At 33.3% G+C, this 23,361-nt stretch overlaps 3 protein-coding genes across 8 annotated transcripts; 2 read left to right on the top strand and 1 right to left on the bottom strand.

Moving 5' to 3' along the window:
• The first annotated feature begins 1,868 nt into the window (after positions 1 to 1,868).
• LOC130820466 (pentatricopeptide repeat-containing protein At4g02750-like) lies at positions 1,869 to 5,079 on the top strand. The gene is made up of 2 exons (XM_057685854.1): positions 1,869 to 2,747; positions 3,571 to 5,079. The coding sequence occupies exons 1-2, from the start codon at positions 1,961 to 1,963 to the stop codon at positions 4,509 to 4,511; spliced, it is 1,728 nt and encodes a 575-aa protein (XP_057541837.1). The 5' UTR covers positions 1,869 to 1,960; the 3' UTR covers positions 4,512 to 5,079.
• LOC130820464 (putative WEB family protein At1g65010, chloroplastic) lies at positions 4,938 to 9,640 on the top strand. 6 transcript variants are annotated; one of them, XM_057685851.1, is made up of 3 exons: positions 4,952 to 5,079; positions 5,508 to 7,030; positions 7,134 to 9,640. In XM_057685851.1, the coding sequence occupies exon 3, from the start codon at positions 7,159 to 7,161 to the stop codon at positions 8,989 to 8,991; it is 1,833 nt and encodes a 610-aa protein (XP_057541834.1). In that variant the 5' UTR covers positions 4,952 to 5,079; positions 5,508 to 7,030; positions 7,134 to 7,158; the 3' UTR covers positions 8,992 to 9,640. The 6 variants fall into 6 exon arrangements, with proteins under 6 accessions (XP_057541831.1, XP_057541832.1, XP_057541830.1 ...); XM_057685852.1 differs by having other exon boundaries at positions 4,958 to 5,079; positions 5,640 to 7,030; XM_057685848.1 differs by lacking the exon at positions 5,508 to 7,030 and having other exon boundaries at positions 4,938 to 5,079; positions 7,149 to 9,640.
• A 1,744-nt stretch (positions 9,641 to 11,384) lies between these two features.
• On the bottom strand, positions 11,385 to 18,086 carry LOC130820467 (14-3-3-like protein). The gene is made up of 4 exons (XM_057685855.1): positions 17,457 to 18,086; positions 13,306 to 13,428; positions 11,704 to 11,820; positions 11,385 to 11,616 (listed from the first exon to the last, which is right to left on the bottom strand). The coding sequence occupies exons 1-4, from the start codon at positions 17,940 to 17,942 to the stop codon at positions 11,560 to 11,562; spliced, it is 783 nt and encodes a 260-aa protein (XP_057541838.1). The 5' UTR covers positions 17,943 to 18,086; the 3' UTR covers positions 11,385 to 11,559.
• Positions 18,087 to 23,361: the final 5,275 nt, after the last annotated feature.

Raw genomic sequence — 23,361 nt, 5'->3', positions numbered from 1 at the left:
AACTAAAACTGCCAAAAGAAAAATGCTACTTGATTTATGTGATCTGACCCGAAAATTCAAATTGAAAGTTAATCGATCCGAAAATATTTTTTTTAGGTTTATCGACCTGACAGTATCCGAACCGAAGTTGCACCCGAACCAATTTACGGCTAAAAATTGGTAAATCGAATCCGAATTGCGACCGATTTTTGTAACCGACGTATAACCGTTAACCGAGATGACCCGAATATAATAGTGACTGACCCGAGTCATACCCGACCCAAATCATGTTCAAAATCGAACTCGATCCGGCTAAAACTGACTTAACCCAAAAGAATTTTTAATCGAAATGTTATAAACCTGAACCAATTTTTAACATAGAGGTGTGATCGACTCATATTCAATCATCTTATTACTTAATCTAATAAAGTAATAGAAATTTTAATAAATTAAATTTTATACATACATGATTTCATATATTTAGAGTTAATAATCAATGGTCAATGTTTATTTAACTATTTTTAATCAAATTAGATGAAAAATTATAAAACTTTAATTTTAATTTACAGTCAAACAAGTAAAAGTAACAAAATAATAATCACTAACTGATTTGCATTTTAACTATTTTGCTTTAAATAAAGGGAATCTTATCATCAATTAAAAAATGTCTAACAATTTAATCTGATATTGACTTGATCTATAGTAATTAGTAATTCGTAGCCGAATTCAACTGGAAAATAATACCCGAACCCAACCTGTACCCACTACCCAGTAAAATCGAACCAATTATTAACCGATGACAGTCCGAGACCGATTGACTACTCGACACGAACTTCAATCGACACCGAACCGATGCTAACTCGATAGCTCAAATAACTGATCTTCAATCGAACCGTGACTAACCGACCTGATTCGAGTGTGACCTGCCGTAACACGCATCCGAAAAATAATCGATCCGAAATATAACTGAATCGAATGACACCCATCTAAAACCGGCTCGATCACTCGAATAAACACCTCCACTTGATTTGTTGATATGGTGATACATTTCATACTTATTTCTATCACTCGTTGACGAAATTTCATAGTATGACTCACAGTTTATTCCTCAATAGTCGGAATATTTGGACATCTTTATTACTTTATTAAATAGATATTTCTCATTTTTGAATATTTTATTTATCCTCTAAATCTTATTAAATAAGTCGATAAGTTAAACATCTCCAATTGACTCTATACATTTTCATACTTTCCCGTTCTAAAATACTCGCTACATATTGAATTTTGATACTATTCGTCATTCAAGCTTATTTTATATATTGTAACTGACGTGTTTGAAAAAATATAGGCAAGTGAGATCTTGTTTGAATCGTCTAATCGCATACTTTCATAATATTATGTTTTTATAATTTTTAAATATATATTTTTCAATATATAAATGATTAAAATAACACGTTGCTTAAACAATCAAATGTAACATGTAATAAGTACAGTGAGAGGAAAAAAGTATGTCTTATCATAACATTTTGTGCGACTGTTTTTTTTTTTTTTTTAAATTTTATTTTTGTTTTTTAAATTTTTTTTATTATTATTGTTATTATAATAATAATAATAATATTAATAAGTATTATTATTATTATTGTGGTTTAATAATAATAATAATAACAAAAATAATAATAATTATAATAACAATAATAATATAAATAAAAATAATAAAAGAAAAATTTTAAAAAATGAAAATGAAATATTATTAACTCCAATGGCATATTTGTAAATTTTTAAAGTTCAGGGGCAAATTCGTAATTTCATTAGAAGAGGGGGTGGCGATGAAATGAACATGGTGGCGACAAATAATATTCCCCATTGTTTATGACTAGCTACCGCAAACAACCACCAGTAGTTCCAACAACCAAACTAAAAAAAGAAAAATTGAGCCTTGAGTTGAGATTCTTGAAAGTCTCCAAGCATTTTCAGTTATGAAATGATTACTTTTTTCAACTTGCGCACAAGCTTCCATCTTCAGGGTGCACTTTTTACTGCAGTTGATCTTCACAACTTTCTCCAATCTACCCTTTATTCAACGCAACATGTCTCGGACTACAATGCAAAGATCACTGCATTCTCAAAAGCAGGGAATATGGGGGGTGCCCGCCAGCTGTTTGATCAAATGCGTACAAGAGATGTTGTCACTTGGAACGCTCTCCTTACTGGCTACTGGAAAAATGGGCTTTTTCATGAGTCTAAGAAACTTTTTGAGTCAATGCCCGAAAGAAGTGAGGTGTCCTGGAATTCTATGATTGCTGGTTGCATTGAGAATGACAGGATTGATGAGGGATTTCGGTATTTTCGCATGATGCCAAGGAGAAATGTGGCTTCATGGAATGCAATGATATCAGGCTTTGTAAAGTTTGGTATGATAGAGAAGGCAATTGATCTATTTAAAAAGATGCCATATATGAATGTCGTCTCTTGCACGACTATGATTAATGGGTATCTTCGAAAAGGAATGGTTCGGGAAGCAAAAGCTTTGTTTGATCAAATTTCTCAGAAAAATAGTGTAACTTGGACAGTGATGATTAGTGGGTATGTGGAGAATGCGTTATTTGCCGAAGCTAGGGACTTGTTTGAGCAGATGCCATATAAAACAGTAGTCGCAACTACTGCTATGCTTACTGGTTACTGTAAAGAGGGGAAAATGGAGGATGCCAGGAATTTGTTTGATCAGATTTGGCCGAAAGATTATGCTGCTTGTAATGCTCTTATAACCGGTATGCACTCTGATTTTTATTCAACTGCAATGTTAATGTTAGTGTTTTGTCTATCAATATTATCAGACACTTGGATTTGAATTGTCTGTTGCGGACAGCGAAAGCAATTACCCAAAACAAAAAATGCAATATAGATTTAAGACAAATAAATAACGCACCAAGAATTACCGTGGTTGCAATAGGCCGATTAACTTCACTATTGATGGAGATTACAAAACAAGATGAATCTAATTATCTAAGAAACTCTCTCTTAGAATGGCGGCTCACTTTTCTCTCTAGTGTTTCTATGCATAACCCTAAACCTAATTAGAGGGGTTTATTTAGTAAGCCTCATTTACAAAGAAATTAGGTTCAAAAGAAATTTGAGAAACCATAACCGCCGAAATCTGAAGTGGAAAACGTGCCGTGCTGCCTAATCTCGGCCGAGATTAATGTAATCTCGACTGAAGTCCCTTTGAGTCTCGCCCGAGACTCAATTTTGCCTAAAGTTATTGTTTTCCACGAACTCTAATCTCGACCGAGATTAACCAAGTCTCACCCGAGACTCAATGTGGCTCAAAGTTATTGTCTTTTCTCATTTGTAATCTTGACTGAGATTAATATTGGTCTCGACAGAGATTATAGAATGTTGCTGACAGAAACTTTTTCAACTACTCTTGTTCTTCCCATGATTTAGACTTAGTTCAAGTCATCAAACATCAACATTGTCCTGGATGATCAATTTTTTACAGTTAGTGGGAAACCTTTACAATGTAATGCAATGCTGGTAATTGAAAACGCTTTATTAGATACTGGGAGCAGGAACTGATTATTGGCTCTACAGGTTATTCTCAAAGTGGGAATGGAGTAGACGCTCTTGAAATTTTTTCAGAGATGCTTAGACTTGGTATTCGACCCGATAAGACAACTTTTGTTGCGCTTCTGACGGCTTGTTCCACTCTGTCCTCCTTGAAAGAAGGCCGGCAAACTCACTCACTTATTGTGAAGTTTGGATTTGAATCAAACTTATCCGTATGCAATGCTTTGTTGTCTATGTATAGCAAGTGTGGAAGTGTTATGGATTCAGAGTTGGCTTTTGCAGAAATTCAAAGCCCGGATGTTGTTTCATGGAATTCACGCTTTAGCGGCTTAGCACAACATGGTCTATGTGAGAAAGTGAGTGTACTATTCAATGATATGTGTGCGAGTGGTATCACTCCTGATTCAATAACATTTCTTTGTATGTTGTCATCTTGTGGTCACACTGGTAGGGTTAACGAAAGTATGGCTTTGTTTGATGCAATGACGAAAGACTATGGAATTCACCCTTGTTATCAGCATCATGCCTGTTTGGTTGATATATTATGTAGAAGTGGCCAATTGGAGAAAGCATACGAAACGATTCAAGAAATGCCATTTGAAGCAGGTTGTGATATCTGGGGAGCTCTTCTTGCAGCTTGCCTTGTTAACTTGAATGTAGAATTTGGAGAATTGGCAGCAAAAAAATTATTGGATTTGGATCCCAACTTTTCCGGGGCTTATATAATGTTATCAAACATATATGCTGGACTTGGTATGTGGAAGGAGGTTACCAAGGTAAGGTGCTTAATGAAGGAAAAGGGTGTTAAGAAGCATAATGCATATAGTTGGATAGAAATTGGTGATCAAGTGCATGTTTTTGAGGGTTGGGCTGTGTCTCATCCAGAGATTGATGAAATATATTCACAGCTAAAGCAAATCAGGTTGCATATGGTGACTGCTGAAGATGCTTTGAATAGATTGTAAGCATTTCTTGTTCTTGGATAATAATATGAAATAGATTGTTAGCATTTCTGGATGTTCTATGCATATGAGGATAAGGGATTTCGAGAGCTTTGCTATCAGCAGCTGAGATATCTATTGCTGCAACCACGAGACAAGTTCTGGTTATTGTGCGACTCAAAGAGAAATGTTGTATACGAAGTGGTTGATCGCCTTGATTCAACTGGTCCTCTATAGCTGGGACCCCCGACCTGTGATCATCTCAAAATTGAATAGCATGGTCTCACTGAAAGGCTCTCATCTGGATTCTTCGGTTCAGAGCTGTGGAGAATTTAATGGCTAAAACCTAGTGGATTATGAATGGTCGTCTCCCTAAAGGGTTCTCATCTGGATTCTTCGGTCTTTCAAAACCCATTTAGGTTCGAAGTTTCTAACTAGATCAAAATGCTTGATCTTGATGGAAAACTGTCTAGATAACGATATTCAGCTCAGTGACTAGCAAATTACTCTAATTATCACATCTGCTTTGTCTCCATGTCGGCTTTATAACAGCACTGCGGTCTGTCCTTCTGCGGGCTATGAACTTGATCAGGTAAGCCCTGTTACAGATTTCTATTTAATGGTTCATCCTAGTCTAATCTAAGTGTCTTGAACATTAATAATTCATGTTATATTCTTTCCAAGTTTCATGAATTTTTATTTCTTACATTTAGCAGTTTGTTGTTGCCCATGAATATAATCATATTCATGACATTAAGAACCTGAAATTCTGATTTTTGTGGGAATGCAAATACAAATACAACTTAAACAGGTCAAACAGCTCATGACATCACAATCAACAATCACCAGACAGATTTATTTTTCAAATTGCCAGTAGTCTATGACGCTGATTTGCATTTTTCATTTTGCATTTTGCATATTGGTAAAATATTCAACATATGCATTTTACATGATTTTCTAATCTAGCTAATGTCAATTCTATACAATCTGATTCATGTATTCTGGTACTCTTAATGACAGAGATTAAAAAATGTCATGGTTGCCTCTTTGAATCTTTGTCTATTCATGATATTATTTAGCTTATATCAATTCTAGTTGTTGCTAGACCTTGGTCATGTGCACTGATTAATGCTTGATGAGCAAGGATAATAGTACATTAGCTACAGCTGGAAGATGTCTTTTAAAGTAAGGGGGGACCATGAGTATGCGTAAGAGCAAGTGTTGAAGGATGTAGACACCAGAGCCTGACTGCTCGGACGAGCTGGTATAGTGCTCGAACGAGCATGTTGATCCATCAACCCGTGTTCGTCTACTATGGCATTGTTGTCGGAATATATTCTAACCCTACCTTGGGCTATTTAGGTAGAGCACTCCTTTGTACATCAGTGTAGAACCAAGCAATATGCTTGAGCCTCCCATATCCTATCCTTATCATACTTGTAATTCTCTACTCATGTTTAGCTTTCTTGCAAACACTCATGTACCTCTATTGATGTAATTCTTTCAAGTTATATTGAGCTTTTAACTCTTATATCCTTTAAACGCATAATGAATATACTACCCTAGGATGGTGGATGTAGCCTCAACAATGGTGAACTAACTCAAATCATAATGTTAATGTTTTGATTAGTTTTTCTCATGTTAAACGCCTTAATACTTACAAATAACCTTGTTTAATTAGTATACCTTCAAGATTATTCTTGGCAAATTTAAGCTTCACTTCCGCTCTCATTAGGCCTCTCCAACAGCTCAAGTACATAGTATAATTATATTTCATTATTATTAATTAGGTAGATATAATACTTTCAGTACACATAACACACATATTCTTTCTTTTTCGGAGAAAACGAACATTGTTGTTTAGGCTTTAAATATATATGTTCTTAAGTGTTACTCATATGTTTTATAGAAATTGGTACGTTAGAGACGGAGGAGTAGTGTTTAAATATTACTACACATGCATAACCAAAAAAGCCAAATTTTGTATTATTATTTGCATCGGCACCAGGTTTGGTAATTATTTGAATGGCTAGAAGTGAAAAATATTTTCTTCTTTGTTAAGCAATTTTCAATATTGAAAGTCCTCCCAAGTTTGTTCTCTTCCCCTTAACTTATTTACTAAATATAGAAGATTCATATTACCATTGATTTTTCCTAATTTTAAGATTGTGACGTTGTTAAATATATATCCTGTTTTCTCTATCCTTCTCTTTTGACTAATCTGATTCTCCTCTCAAGGAGGACTTGAAACCCCAAAATAAATTTTTTATACAAAAAAACCAAAAAAATTGAAATTTTAAAAGGAAAAAAAAAATTATACTTAAATAGAAGATTCATATTACAATTGGTGGGGTTTATTCTTTTTAATTAGGCTATATTCATTGTAATTAAAGATTATTGGGGCTGATTTTGCATTTTCATTATCATTATTGCATATTTTCCCCTGCATAAAGTTTTTTATATTTTAAATTTATTTTTTCAATTGATCAAGACTTTAAATATGCCAAACTTTCGAGGAAACTAAAAGTGGTCAATCTTTGCAGGTATGATATTCATTTATCTGCATGGAGAATATTATTCCCTTTTAAGATTAGCTGTATTATTATATATTTTTGGAGAAAGCTGATTCTTACCCAATCTTTTTAGAGAAAATTTTTTCAGCAGTCAAGAAATGCAACAAATGAGTCATGAAAATATCATGGAGGAGCTCAATGAGGTGAAAGCACAATTGGGTTCAACCGAGAGGGAGAAAAACCATGCTCTTAATGAGATAAAAGAAATCAAAAGCCGGATAAGCAGTTTCGAGTTAGACGATTTGAAGAAATCGCTTCGAAATGCAGAAACAGAACTGCGGGACAAGGACATGGCCATCGAATCCCTGAAATCTGAACTCGATAATCTGAAACAGCTTGAATTGAAGTTGAAAGAGAAGGACTCGTTATCTGACGATAGCAGAAAGAAGGTGGAAGAATTGGAGGATGAAATTCGGAAAAGGAAGGATTCTGAAGCGACGTTGTCTGAATCATTTGCGCGTCAAACAAGTCAGATTGAGGAATCGTCGATTTTGTTAAAGAAATTGAAACTTCAAATCTCTTTACTGGAAGAGAAAATGCAAAAACTGGTGGAGGAAAGCGAAAGGAAAGATAAAGAAGCAATGGAAGAGAGGGAGAGACTTATGAATGAAGTGTCGGTGTTGAACAAAAATGCCTCTTGTGCTACTGAGAGACGTAGATCTGGATCTTTAGAGACGGAAAATTTGTTGGATGAGATTGATATTCTAAAGAATGAGCTGAAACGGGCTATGGAATCAGAAGTCACAAGCAAGAAAGCCATGGATGAACTCGCGGTAGCTTTGAAAGAAGTTGCCGCGGAATCCAACCAGGCTAAGGAGAAGCTTATATCTACCGAGCAACATCTTGAAGCGGTGAAGGAAGAAGCAAGCATTTTGAAAAAGATGGTGAAGAGCAATGAAGAGAATTATGAAGCACTCTTGAAAGAATCGAAAATAGAGAATGATCGGCTGAAAAATACAGTTAATAGATTAAGATTAGAGGCAGAAGAATCTCTTTTAGCCTTCAATGACAAAGAAGTTCAATTTGTCAATTGCATAAAGAAAACCGAGGAGGAGAAAAGTATTGCCCATAAAAAATACACGAAAATGGATGCGTCTTTGAAAGAGGCCGAAGAGATGAGTGAAAAGGCGAAGGATGAGAATAAGAAGTTGAGAGATATACTTAAGCAAGCTTTGAATGAAGCAAATGTGGCTAAAGAGGCTGCTAATCTTGCTAAAACCGAGAATTCTTATTTGAAGGACTCTCTTATAGAGAAGGATAAAGCCCTTGTTACCCTTGCACAGGAAACTGAGCGCCTTCGGATCAATGAAGCTGAGGCGAATGAAAGCATTAAAGAATTGAAACGGGTAATTTCGTTAGGGTCTAAAAAGGAGGTTGCAAGACACGAGAAGGAAAACAAAGAGCATAAAAAGGAGAAAGAGAACAAAGATCATAAAAAGGAGAGGGATAGCAAAGAGCTTAAAAAGATAGCGAAAAAAGAAATTGCAGCCGAAAACACAGACAAGGAACATAAAGAAGGCCGCAGATTGAGTAACACATTTAGTTTCGATCTGAACCATCTTTGGCCTTCGATCCCTGGTATGACGTGCAGGTCGAGCAAGGATTTTGATGCAGATTTCGAGGAGGATGATGTGCTGGGCGGTTCCATTTTCGACGTTGTAGATTCCCCGGTGAAGGATATTGCATCATTCCATCAAAGAACTTCATCAGCTTGCAGCAGTGAAGACAATCTGAATTTAGATCATTTTGATGAGGATGCACATTATGATGATTTGGAGATCGATAGCCATGATAGGACCTCTCATGGGCCGAGGAAAGCTCTGTATAGGAAATTTAGCGACCTCTTGCGAAGGAGAAGCTCTCACCCTCCTAAGGACTTACCTCACCCACCAAAAGATGTCTCACATTCGCCTAAGGAAATACCAGCATAATAATAGCTAATTCTAATATCACATTTCCTCTTTTGGCATATTCACATGAAATGTATCATTTCCTTATATAGTAACCTTTTTCCCTTACTTATGCCCTTATTGGATTTAACTATTTATACAATTGTCATTAAATTATCGTTGTTTCCCTTGCTCACTTTTCCTATGTGATCCATGTGAATCTTCCCCCATGGTGCATTTGATTAGAATATGAGGGAGTAATATTTGTATTTTTTTTTTCTTTCTGTTTTACTGTCAATCGTGTGCATCTACTTTGGATCGACGACTTAGGCCCTTATCTCCACCATTGGCAAAAGTTTGTGCACATATTTTGAATGGTAAGGTTTGTTTTACAGATTTTTACGCGCTAATGGAAGTATCGATCAGCACGTTTCTGGTATGCTATGCACCAATGAGGCATCAACAATGCAAGTTAAGTATCGATCAGCACGTTTCTGGTATGCTATGCACCAATGAGGCATCAACAATGCAAGTTAAGTTATACCAGTTCCAGCATGTACGAATTTGTATGTCAAACTTGATCTCGAACACTTATTCAACGACAAATTGTTGTATAGTGAATTGAATAGTGTTATCTTGAATAGTGTTATCTTAAATTGCCATCAGTAAGACAGAAGCAACCATGTACAGATTGGGAAGTCCTGTGATGAAGCATCTTGATTATTGAGTTTCAAATCTTAACTTTCATTATGACATTATCATACTTTATACTTGAATCTGCCAATCGCACCAGGACATAAAAAGATGACTCGAATTTAGTGGAATTTGATCTGATCTGTTTGACATGACTAATTTTAAATTAAAAATAACACTTAATCTATATTTAAAATATTGACAAAAGTTGTCTGAATTTTAAGATTATGCTTGGAGAATCTTGGTTTAGCCTAATAGTATCCTTTCACCTTTGTAATAGAGGTTTAATTCTCACCATTTATAAAAAAAATTAAGTCATTTCTCACATTGCATATAGAAAGTCTCTAATCTACTCCAAATCCATCAAAGTTAAGAAGTCCTATTAGATATAGTGCACTTTCGCTATAAATGAGTTAAGACAGAGTGCAAAATATTTCAGATCGTCAAGCTTGAGTTGTGTGAGCTCAACTCAAAGTGAAAAATTAATTTATGATATTAAAATGTCAATTTAATTTAGTCATTTGTCAACTCCAATTGCTAGCGAGAAGCTTAACTGTTTTTATTAAATTAAAATTAATGTAGTGTTTTCTTATTGATATTTAATTTAAGGGAAAAATTATCAGGAATAATACAACTTTTTGCTTATTTTCTATAATAAGTATTAACTTTTAATTAACCATGAAGGAGTACCAACTTTAGGGGTGTTTTCCTAGAATATACCTAACATGTTAAAAATCAAACTATAGAAGATTATATGACAAAAAAATTTAGTAAATTAGTTAATAAACTACAGTTGGTATTATTCTAGGAAAAAAATTCCCCTAAGTTGGTATTATTCATGGTTAATCAATAATTGATATTATTGTAGGAAAATTAACAAAATGTTGTATTATTTACGGTAATTTTTCCTAATTTAAATTTGCATTTTAAGTTTAGTCATGGTCGAAATTTACATATCACAGTCAATAAAACAAAGGGTGGAACTATTAAGTTCAAATTAATGTACTATCTAAAATAACCATGACTAATCAAAATTAATACAATTAGGTAAATCAAGGCAGATAATTAATAAAAGAGAATATGAAATACATTATATATAACAAGTCTTGTAAGAAACCCATCTCACCATAAGACGAGTGATCTATTTCTTCCTTACTCTATCAAGTAAGCAAGTCAACTAGTCTACACAATCAGTCCACCTCAAAGTTATAAATGGACATTTTAGGGTCGTAATTGCTTATTTTAAGATTATTATTTGAAACCATATAAAATAACACTTCAAAGTTATAAGTAATCACTGTAAAGTTATAATTAATCACTTTATAATTATAAGTAATCCCTAATCACTTTAATATGTAAGCATATATTAAGCCAACCTATGATGAACTCCATAATCAATTTACAATCTTAAAATTTTCATGGAAAGAAAAAAAATATTATATCTGAAATTGAAAATTCCATAAAAACCGCTAAAGAATTTTCAAAGAGGTAAAAAAAGGTCGGATATATGGTCATTTTGTCATTCAAGGAGTCACTCACTTCTTTACTCAGTAGTCAGTACAGATTGATTTGGATTGCATAATTATATAAAGGAAGTACGGAACCAATTGTTCTGTAATGACTAAAGAGCATATTTCATGTAGCTTGAATGTGTACTTTTGAGCTTTGTTCAATCAAAAATTGGGTCAGATCCTATCCTGTGATTATTCACTTGCACCAAAAATTCAAAGAAAAAAAAAATATAGTGAAGTAAGCATCAATGCATCATGCCATTTGAGATATTCATGAAAAATAAGTTTTAGTCTAATAATACTTAGAATCAAGATAACAGCTAGGAACTGTCAAATAATTCAGCAGCACCCTCAACTTTAAAATTAACCATTTCAATCCTAAAACCTAGTTCTAAACAACCAGCTCTCACTTTTCTTCTTCCTGCTTGCTGGACGCTTCTTTGATCTCATCAGCTCCATCCTCCTGAAAAGGAAAATTAGACCCATTACTGAATGAAAATAAAGCACGGAAAAGTACATTATACAAGAAAAATAACAGTTTATTTTATACCTGCATGTCAGAAGTCCACAAAGTCAGGTTATCCCGGAGAAGCTGCATGATCAGAGTACTGTCTTTGTAGGAGTCTTCCCCTAGGGTGTCCAACTCGGCAATCGCTTCATCAAAGGCCTTTGGTAAGGCAAAATACGACAATTTATTAGATGAAACCAAATGAAACACAATCCATCCAAAGCTCAAAGATATCACAATAAATTATATAGTGCTGCCGAGGAAAAAGATATGATTTGTGAACTGAACACTAGCCTATATAATACTGTGACGTTGAAGTTCTAGCAATTAACAAGTCATCAACAAATTTCATTTCTATGATACATAGAAATACTACTACTAGTATCTGATTAATGCAAAATGAAGGGGAAGACTCTTAAAGATGTCCCATATATGAGCGTCATACACACCAATATACTTCCTCTGTTCTGTTTTAGTTGCAACATTGGAATTATACAGAGTTTTTAAGAAAAAGCTTTTTCCCATTCAAAATGACAATTCTACCCTTTTCTCATGGGCTCCAACAGATCAGATTTTATTCATGCAATGGGACAAAAAGTTGGGTTTCTTAATGGGAGAGATAAAATGATTACTTTACATAAACCCCATTTTTTTCTTCTTCAAAGCCCCATTTTTTACATTGAATTACAAACTTAAAATCAGATGAAAATAAGATCAACCGAAAAAACCCCCCCAAACTAATCAGAAAAAGCACAAGGAAGTGAGATCAACCAAAAAAACCCCCAAAATCTAATTAGAACAAGCACACGAAAATGAGATCAACCGAAAAAATCCCCAAAAACTAATTAGAAAAAGCACAAAAATGAAGATGATACAGCCAAAAAATCATACAAAAATAATCCCAGATTCAACTCTTGTATCAACCAAACAAAACCCAACAATAATCCATATGAAGATTAAGAATGCCGATAAACCCACAAAAACCATATTCAACTCAAGTAATCACATGCGTAAGAGTTAAATAAGGGTTTGATTGTGGGATTACTCAAGGAAGATTGCTAGAGGAATAGGGGCGATCAGATCTAGGGTTTAATATCATAGGAAGTAAATAAGGAATTTATAATGGGGTTGAGACATGGGTTTATGGAGGGTAGCTGAATCATTTTTCCATTTAAGAAAAAAATCTATTAAAGTAATTATAAGTAGATAATGTATAGGTGAATTAAAGTAATTGAAGTAAAAAGATAAGATTGATAATGATATGTGGGGAAAGGAATAAAGTAGGGGTAAAATAGAAAATTGTGTAGATGCTTTTTACCAAAAGGCGTAATGTTGCAAATAATATGAAATATCTAAAAATGGGAAGTGTTGCAAGTAATATGGAACGGAGGAAATAGGAAATACTGCTTGGCTAGCTGGTTTACTGCAGAATGTAGGAAATACGCATTGTATAACAGTAATCATCTAATATGAGAAGCAGAGCTTAGACCTGCTATGGTAGGATAAAATCCTTTTATGCAACATGAATTCAGTGGGACGTTGAATCACGACACAAACAAAAAGCACCAACAACCAATTGACATTTGACCGTATAAAATAAGTGAGGCAATGTATATCGTTCCCAGCTAGAGCCTATAAACTCACCTGTTTAGCCAGGTTGCAGGCACGATCAGGAGAGTTGAGAATCTCATAGTAGAAAACTGAGAAGTTGAGTGCAAGACCAAGCCGGATGGGATGGGTTGGAGGCAAGTCAGCATTTGCAATATCCTGGTAAAATGAAACGGAAGCAGATTATCACATTAGTTGCCTATTAGTATCTCAAATCTACCATCCATCCTGACCAACTTAGATGACAGATTGATCAAAGCAAAAGACTCAACAAAGAAACAAATTCACAAGTATTTACGCTTTACCTTCAAATTAAAAATCACAGCCACAATAAGAAAGAAGTCCCATACAGAGTGAAAACAATGCCAACATCTAAAGTAACAATCTATTTAACCCAAATCGCAATCAATTAATAAGACATTCCACTATGAAAAATTTAAAATTGATATTACATATTGGTTTACCTATTAATATTAAGACACCTTATTGTTTAATTGTCGGTAATAAAATGGTGAGAATGATACTGACAATTTAATGTAATTTAACTAGAAAATCGATTCGACAAGCTTCATACTAGTTTAAATGTTAAGAGCATATTAGGATATACCTAAAGTACTACAAATTTAGTGGAGCTAAATTTCCTGGGATAAGTGTTCAAGTGCTTAATTATACAAAGCAAAGAATGATAAAAAAGTAAACTTGTGCCCAATTACAAGCAACAGTGTACTAAGGACTGGATCGCTCGTTCAATCAATTTGTCACTTGCTCGAGTATAATGTTCTGCACAGTCCTTTGGTGAAATTGCTATGTTTTGTAAAAGAAAGTTGTGTTTCGTAAGATTGTGGTGCTTCATGAAAGCATGTGATGAAAGAATGCAGTAACTTTAGAAATAAGTGATATTTATGATGGTTATAGACACCAATAATCAAGAAATCATTCTTGCTATTTCTCTCTAAACATGAACAAATAATAAACTTGATCAAACTCTTTGTTTAGTTTCTATTGACATCTTATTCTACACAATCATTTTTATTGCATACTTCGTACTTGGTACGTAACGAGATTGTTTGTATCTCATTGTGAATTTCCCTTATTATTCTCAAGTATCATTATGGGGGAATATCACAATAGAAATGTATTTATATCCAAGGTTATTAGGATCGGGATTCTACATAGGATCGTTGAAGGGGTAGGATCGAAATCGGTAAAATCGGATCGTAGGATCGTGTGATCCTACAAATATGCATCAATGTGCTTTGAATTACTGATTATCTTTTATATTGTTCTCTTTTTAAGTTTTAAGGTATAAGTAAAAACTTATTTGACTTCATCTATTAACTTTTGAACAAGAAATACTTTTGATAATCATTTTTAAACTGCAAATTAAGAAAAACTTGAATTTTATAAAGGTATCATAATTATTTTAATTATATATTTATACGTAAGTGAAATCTGTTTTATATGAAAATATTTTAAGATTGAAAGCACCCATGTAGGATCGGATCGTAAAATCGTAGGATCGCGTTATGATCATATCACCTAAAATTTTGAGCTAAGTAGGATCACTCGATTCTACCACATTAAGATCATACCTACGATCCGGATCAGTCGCCCATTTTTAGATTGTAAGATCGTAGAATCGTAGATCAGAATCGAGATTCTGATAACTATGTTTATACCCCTATAATTTTTAAAAGATTTCCAAGCGACATAAGAGTTCCAAATCAATCTTTAAATTTTATCCATTTAGTGATCAACAAAGCAAGAATAAAATTGTCAGCCATACAACAAAAATGCAAATATATACTTGTAATTTATATTATCTTCATTTACTTCATTTGTATAATAACCATTTTTGTTAAATTATAATCATTGTTCATTTGTACAAAATTTATTCTCATTCATCACCATTTGGACATAAGGTAGTAAGAGTAGTAATGAATTAGTATCACGAAAAATACAAATTTTGAGTGAGATTGTATTACCGTAGGAATGTTAGGGGTTCAGACATTTAGCTTCACTAGCAAGTAGCAATTATTCCTCTATCAATACACTAGTAATGAATTAGTATCAAGAATAATAACCATTTGATTTGCAAATCAATACACTACATGTTGTAAAAGGAAAGAGTTCCCCTAAATACTTTCTCCATCCATCGCATAATGAAACCAATTTATACTTTTCTAACACATTTATTCTTAAGATTAATCAAACAACAAATTAACAAACACGAAAAAGAAAAAAATCAAACGAGGGAGGAATAATAAGATCCTACAACAATTATCAAACACCACTATGAACAAATAAAAAAGATCGTCCAATCACTTTAGAATCAAATGAATAACAATGATCATCTTATTCAATTCACATTTTCCCTCACAAAAAAGATCATACCATACACGCACTTATCCATCTTTACAAGGAGATCGGTGAATGTTTTCATTCAATATCATAATTAAACATGTAGGAAAATAGAATAAAACTAAATTATAGTTCTCTATATTAAGGACACTAGAATATCTTTTTCTTACATTTAGATTATTACTGTTATATTTCTTATACTTAGATTATTATTATTATTTCCTTTTTTTATTGTTGTCGTTAACGTTCTTCTTTGTTTTAGTGTAGTCCCATAGGCTTTAAGTCATTTTTATTGGACCCCATAAAACATTTTACGTTAATCTTATTTGTTTGAGTTAACTTAGATTCTTCAGTTTCTGTCGGGAATGAGACCACATCCTTCCCTGAAATAGCCAAACGTCATTGTTTGTCAACGTCGAAAACTGTTAGCTTCTTCTTCATTATTATCTTTGCGTCGATATCATCACCATATTTCTTTTTAAGGAACTCAATTATAAATGCATCTGATCTTATAATGTTGTTATCATTATCATTAGTTATATCATTTGATTGGCTCAAAAAGGCTCTTGTAAATAATCATTTCTTGAAAAGTAGTAGAGATATATGATATATCATTGAATATTATGATGTCATCAAAGTGTTTCATCAGATTTTGCATCCGACAATCAATTTGCTTCCAAATAGTATTGGGTTTGCCGAAAAACACTTCAATGCAGTCTTGATTTTGTTTTAAAGTGGCCAACTTTGAAATCAGATCAAACATCTGAAGTTTGTCTCGACTGCTACTCAAGAGATTTACGATCCCCTTTCATAAGGCTCGAGGGGTGGAATGATTGAGAAATTGATTAATGAGATCTCTGTCAATATTTGTCAAATCCACAAGATTATCATTGAATCTTATTGTGCCCATTGCTGGTAAGTTAGGTCGGTTGTTGGAGGAAGAGGGGTTGTGATGTGGTTAAGCCTCCCTCGACCACTAATGGCAATATCCATTATTCTACACCATGTAGTGTAATTTTGGTAGTTAAGTTTTTCGACCACACTAAGTTCGGGCACTGATAAGTACGCAGATGAACGGATTGTCATTTTGCATTTGTTGTAACAAGTGAAACATTTCCATTCGTGCCATGGTTACAATCTGTTGGTCTGTCTTTATGTGTTTATGGTTTGTTCAGGTTCCACCATTGCAAATAAGCTTTATGGAGTTTTTTAAAATCCTTATGGAAGAAGAGGGACGACTTAATTTCAAGAAACGATCATTTACAAAAGCCTTTTTGAGCCAATCAAATGATATATTTCTATCTCTAATAACTAATGATAATAACGATATATTAAGATAAGATGCAGTTATGATTGAATTCCTTTGATATCGACGCAAAGATAATAATGAAGAAGAAACTAACAGTTTCCGACGTTTACAAACAAGCATGTTTGGCTATTCCAGCAAAGGATGTGGTCTCATTTCTGAGAGAAACCGAAAAACATAAGTCAGCCTAGAGATTAATGTAAATTATTTTATGGGATCCATTAAAAATGACTTAGTGTTAAGCCGATTGGATTACGCTAAAACAAAGAAGAACGTTAATGACAACAATAAAAAGGAAATAACAATAACAAAAACATTCTAAATATAAGGTAAAATAACAATAAGAAAAAAAATATTCTAGTCTTCCATAAGAAAAATATTCTCATTTTATTCTACTTTCCTACAAAACAACGTCAATCGTGCAATCAATGATCCACACACACAAAAAGACCTAAATTAATTTACAATCAAATCGCATAACAAAAATCACAAAATCTACCTATCGAGAAAAAATGCATACCTGAGCAGATTTGTAAGCAGTGAGAGTATTCTCAGCAGCTTCTTTTCTCTCAGATCCAGTCTTAAACTCAGCCAAATAACGATAGTAATCACCTTTCATCTTAAGATAAAACACCTTTGAATCGGCATTTGAAGCAGCAGGAACAAGCTTAGAATCAAGCAATTTGAGAATACCGTCACAAATATTAGAAAGTTCAGATTCAATCTTAGATCTGTAACCTCTAATGGTTGAAACATGATCTTCGTTTCCACGACTTTCTTCTTTTTGCTCGATCGATGAAACGATCCTCCAAGAAGCACGGCGAGCACCAATTACATTTTTGTATGCAACAGAAAGAAGGTTGCGTTCTTCAACAGTAAGTTCTTCGCCTTCAGAAGCAGCGGAAACGACTTTCTCCATGAATTCCACCATTTCTTCGTAACGTTCAGCTTGTTCAGCGAGTTTCGCCATGTAAACATTCTCATCTCTTGCTGATGATGCTGCCATGGTTGGAGACTAGAGAAGGATTGAGATTTGGGATTTGATTTTGAAATTTGAATTCGGTTGATTGAGAGTTTTTGGGATCGGGAGAAAATGGAGGAGGAAAGTTAGAGTTGGGTAAGACAGTAAGGACGGTGCCAGCTATTATAATGACCGTATCACGCGGTCTTTTGTTTTCTTTTTTCAGTTTCTTATTTTCTTTTCTCGTCCTTTTCTTCTTCTACGTAGAATTACTTTTTTAAATTTATTACTTTTCACAAACTTTAAAGTTAAAAAATGGAGTACTTCATTCTTTATTCATACATGCAACACTTTGACATTTATATAATAATGTATCAAGTGTTTTGTTTTATTGATTAATCAGCTTTATAAAAAATTTAATCATGTAAAATTTTGTTCAATCCATCTTAATATGTAGTTTTAATATTTGTTTTTTTAACTTTTACTTATGTATAAGTTTAGGAGAAAATGTATTTTGTGGTTTACAAGCTTTTTTGACATTATTTTGAAGCCAATTGGGATGATAAAGGAATTGTTGGGATACATTATTCCATTATATAAAACAAAGATGATGCTCAATTATACTGAAATTTTAAAGGATTAAACTTTTCAACCACACAATAACAATGTGGGAGAGAGTAATGAAGAGGAAGCTCAGGCAAGAAACAACAATCAAAGAGAATGTCATTAATCTTGATGGAGAAGATTGATGGAGAAGTATAGGAAAAGAAATAAGAATTTGCATATGGTGCTCATTAATCTTGAAACTCATATGATAGCGTACCGAAAAGGCAAGGACCATTATATGGAATAGCTTTGAGTTTAAAAGAATGTCATTCAAGTATATTAAGATAATACAAAATATGTAATGGAATCACGACTAGCATTTAGTCGCTTGTAAGATAACTGAGCCTTTTTCAATAGAATTGGTCGGGTTTGCACCAGGGATCAACCTTACGCTCTTTTTTTATTTGCTATAATACTTGAAGAGTTATCAAAACATATTTGTGAAACTCTTCATTGGTGCATGTTATTCGCTGATGCCAAAACTGGTGAAGAAGTCAATATGAGACTAAAGTATAGGAAAACGACTCTACAAGGAAAAGGGCTACGAATAAGTAGTTCTAATACGAAATACTTAGTAATTTTAGTGGGGGAGAATAAGTGAGAGAATCTAAGGTGACCAATGATGAAGATGTTGTGAAAAATGACCTAATTTAAATATGTAGGATCAATAACCTAGAGTGATGGGGAGATTGATGAAGAAGTAATCCACCAAATTCAAGCTGCTTGTATTAAATGGAGAACAACAATTGGGATGTTATGTGATAGAATTTTTCTAGCTAAATTAAAAGGTAAATTCTACTGAATTACAATTTGATCTATCTTGTTGTAACGGAGATGTGAATGTTAAGGTAGAGGTGTGCACACATTCGGATAGATAAGAACCTAGTTTTGAGAGATAAATTGGCTGCGCTCATCTCTGCAAAGATACGTATAAGTAGATTGAGATAATTTGGACCTACGCAAAGAAAATCCATTGACACGCCAATAATCCAAAGGGTGGAAAGCATCACGATTGATGAAAAGAGCAATCATAGTAGGCTTAAGAAAACGTAGGAAGAGCAAATTAGGAATGACATGAACAAGTGGCACCTATTAAAGAATTTAACTAGGGATAAAACTAGTTGCAGACGTTGTATTTGTGTCTTAGACCTTGGATACTCAACTGCGCATACACTTATATGCATTATTTATTATTTTGGCCTTCTATGATTGCTTTATATCTATTTGGTTATGTTATTAGCTAATTGTTTATCTTGCATTGTCTATCATATTTTTGCTATTGTCTTGTCTTGCATTGTCTTCTATTGTAGGTCTTTCTCAAATTAAAGACCACTTTGGCCAAATCCTCCTTTATAGGAGTTATGTGCTGCCTTTCATCTCTTTCTAGATCCTAATCATAATTTTATAAATTTTTCTACAACATTTATCAATCAATATTATTTATCATGTAGGAAACATTCATGTAGGTCTCATATTCATTGGTCACTTTTTAATTTAAAAATTTCAATTATATAATATTAATATATTCTTTTTTCAATTATAAAGTTTATATTTCATATTAATAAACTAATTTTTTCACAAAAACTATTTGTGACTTTGTGCTTGGCACAGGTAAGTATAAGCAACTGTTATATCTGAATCTAATATTAATTATTATAATATTTTTATTACAAGGATTTCCTTTGGCTGATAAGAGGCGAGTATAAGGTGGGTATGGGGCGAACATTAAGTGTGTAAGGCGGGCAAGGATGAGGTTGGTAATCTAGGTGGAGGAGTATTAGTTATATACCTACGTTGAAAGTGTAAGTATGAAAAATTTATCCGATCGAAGTAGGTATGGAGATGAGGGAGGGGTACTCTCGTCCTCCCGCGCATTTGGCATACATACACTGATACGCATTACGTTGACAGGGTGAGTGTAACATTTGGGAAATTAGTAATATTTAGAATTGGGACCTTGAAATAAATATTAAGATTAGAATTTTATTGGGTCAAACCTTGAAGGAATGAGAAGTGGTAATGGACTTAGGGATACCCAACATAATAATTCTTTTATTATCCCTTGATATTTTATTTTATTTATTCCCTAAAAAAATCAGTTATCTTTCCCTTACATGTACTACTCAACACCATCTTCTTCAAAACTACTTTTTAAAGCCCAATTTCATGAGTTTTAAGAACTAAAACAACAATGGCTTCCTTCTCAAGCCATTCGAAACCTTTCCCTTCTCATTCCTATCCTTCTTTGTCTTTCGAAGCAACAAAGCCCTAATCCATCTTCTTCATTTGATTTTCGAAGCAACAAAGCCCTAATCCATCTGATTTCTACCTCTAATTTTCGAAGAAACAAGATTCTTCTTTCTCTTCCTCTGATTTTCGATAGAATGAAACAAGTATAGTCCTTTTTGAGTTCCTTTCCCCTCTTTGCGTTTCTGTGTAGCATCAATTATATTAATTCTTTAAATTCATTTTTGTTTTCTTCTTTTGAAAATTTCAAAATTTCGAGTCGTTGGTCTTCAAATTCTACCGAAAATAAGGGAAAGCCAAAATCAATTTATTTTGTCTCTGAATTCTGCCAAAAATGATGAAATCGAATTCTATTTTGCTTCTGTTTCAATTGTGCACCAAATCTTTATTTTGTTTTTGATTCTTGCCGTAAACAAGGTCCACTTCTTTCCTCCTTTTCTTTTTATATTATTTGGTTTTATTGTTATTCTGTTTTTCTTCTTTGTTTTTGGGATTACACTATGAAATTAATAACTGATTCTTGTGAATTTTATTTCATTATGATACCTAATATTAGTGCTCATCAAGATCTTGTAGTCTCATGGAAGGATGTGATCTCAAGAATTAGTATGGGTATGCTTATTCATATTAGAGTAGATGGAATTTTTGATGTTTAATATTGAATTGGTAGACTTGTAGTTTGAAGGGTAGAATACTTATTTCTGTGGTTAATTAGATGTGCATATTGGAGGAAAATGATTGTAGATAAATAACATTAGATAGCTTAGTAAAATAATTAAAAGTGATTAAAGAAGGGATAATTGGTATTCTTGATTGAATTATGCGATTGTTGGAAGTATTGTTAATGGTGAGTTAAATGTTTGTTTTACTTGTGATCGGAATTACAAAGAAAAATCATGGAGGTTGTTAATCTTGAAGATAAGTTGACAATTATAGGTCATGGTTATAAAATCTTGATGGAAAATCGGGAGATTAGAATAAAACATGTGAGATTTATATTAATTCAAAATGTTAGAATAAATTCTTGGTTACGCTACGATCTTAGGAGGAGATGTAATAAAGTTATATGTTAAAATTAAGTATCGAACACCCTTTGGTGATTATGTGTATTGTTATGCTTCAGGAGACAATTTCTCGGCGGAACCATTCTAGCTGATATCTGCGAATTGAACCCAACTTTTTGAAGCGTCATCTTTGGTGAGTAGTAGTAGTCCCTTAAAAGGTCTGATCAGACTACATTTCTTGAAAATAAACTTTTTACTAAAGCTCTTTTGAAATTGAAAATTGTTGAGACAAATATTGTTGTAACTGCTTATGTTGATATTATGATATAGTCAATGGATCGGGCTTGCGAGCCGGTCATTGACAGAGTTGAGGAACATTGTTCCCTGCTACTTGTTTTTGAAGCGAGTTTTCATTCAGATATTGACTAGCTTCACCCGAGAGCGACATAGCCATAGAGCTATGGGGCACCTCTCAAACTAGACTCCCTGTGCGCATATAGATCTAGGAAACTGATGTTGCTTTTAAACCCTTATTTGGAAACTATTGTGTTTGTTGTTTTGGATTGTTACTTCTCATTCAGATAATTTGACCCTCTGTCGTTTCCATCTTTTAGTTTGATCACAGATCGAACCGGTCGGGAACGATGGGTTAGCGATGTTGAATAGCGTTCCAAGGATGTACATTGAGCTAAGCACGTGGGAATCTGTAGTTTTGTATTAGGTTTTTAGATGAAAGTATATTAGTCTTGGTTGTGTTGGTTATATTTGACTCGAAGTGAATTGTATGATTACTTGTGTTTTAGTTAGATGTTTGGTTTGAGAATTAGCTGAGTTAGTTACGTTAAAGAGCTGGTGACCCCTTTGCTCAAGTTTTGGAAGTGTGATTTAAGTTTATTGGGAAATGAACCCCGTGATGACCCTGTTTATTCAGTGAACGGTAGGTCGGGTTGTTACAGTGAGTATGAAAAATTTAAAAGAAAGTGGTGTATTATTATCCAAAAAAGTGATGCAAAATGGAAAAAACAATCCAAAATGGAATATGATGTTGAATGATACTTCTTTCGTTCTGAAATACTTGCTACATTACGTTTTTTGCAATATTCATTGTTCAAGCTTATTTTATATATTACAGTTAATGTGTAAGAAAAAATTATAGTTAAATATAATCTTGTTTTAATCGTCTAAACAATCAATATATAAACAATCAATATTATAAACAATCAATATATTGCTACATTACTTTTATAATATTAACTTTAATTTTTATAATTTTTAGATGTACATATTTTAATATATAACAATTAAAATAGAGAAATTATCAATGGTGCCCTTGTACTATTGAAAAATTACAATGGTACCGAACTGCATTTCAGTGGTACCCCCCAATTACATGGTAATTACAACCGTGACCTTAATGATGAATTTTCCGTTAAATGTCCGTTAAATTTGAAATTTAACCTAACCATGGTTACTTTTTTCATCTTCTTCCCTTTTCTCTTTCATGGCTGCTCTTCTTCCATGGCAGCTCTTCTTCCATGGTTAGTATGGAATTAGTCTTTGAATCTTTGCATTAGAAATACACTTACAAAACCCCACAATTCCTTCTA

Source organism: Amaranthus tricolor, chromosome 8, assembly GCF_026212465.1.
Source record: "Amaranthus tricolor cultivar Red isolate AtriRed21 chromosome 8, ASM2621246v1, whole genome shotgun sequence".
In the NCBI taxonomy this organism is placed as follows: Eukaryota; Viridiplantae; Streptophyta; class Magnoliopsida; order Caryophyllales; family Amaranthaceae; genus Amaranthus; species Amaranthus tricolor.
Note: the sequence above shows the minus strand (reverse complement) of the source record. Positions and strands in the feature narration are given on the sequence as shown.

Bases quoted from the DNA above. Each gene is read 5' to 3' on its own strand.
- LOC130820466 (XM_057685854.1), top strand. From the start codon at position 1,961: ATGATTACTTTTTTCAACTTGCGCACAAGCTTCCATCTTCAGGGTGCA. The intron at 2,748-3,570 runs GTATGCACTCTG...TTGGCTCTACAG, and splicing joins TTGTAATGCTCTTATAACCG to GTTATTCTCAAAGTGGGAAT.
- LOC130820467 (XM_057685855.1), bottom strand. From the start codon at position 17,942: ATGGCAGCATCATCAGCAAGAGATGAGAATGTTTACATGGCGAAACTC. The intron at 13,429-17,456 runs GTATGCATTTTT...TCATTTTACCAG, and splicing joins CTGCTTACAAATCTGCTCAG to GATATTGCAAATGCTGACTT. The intron at 11,617-11,703 runs GTATAAAATAAA...TTTCCTTTTCAG, and splicing joins TGTGGACTTCTGACATGCAG to GAGGATGGAGCTGATGAGAT.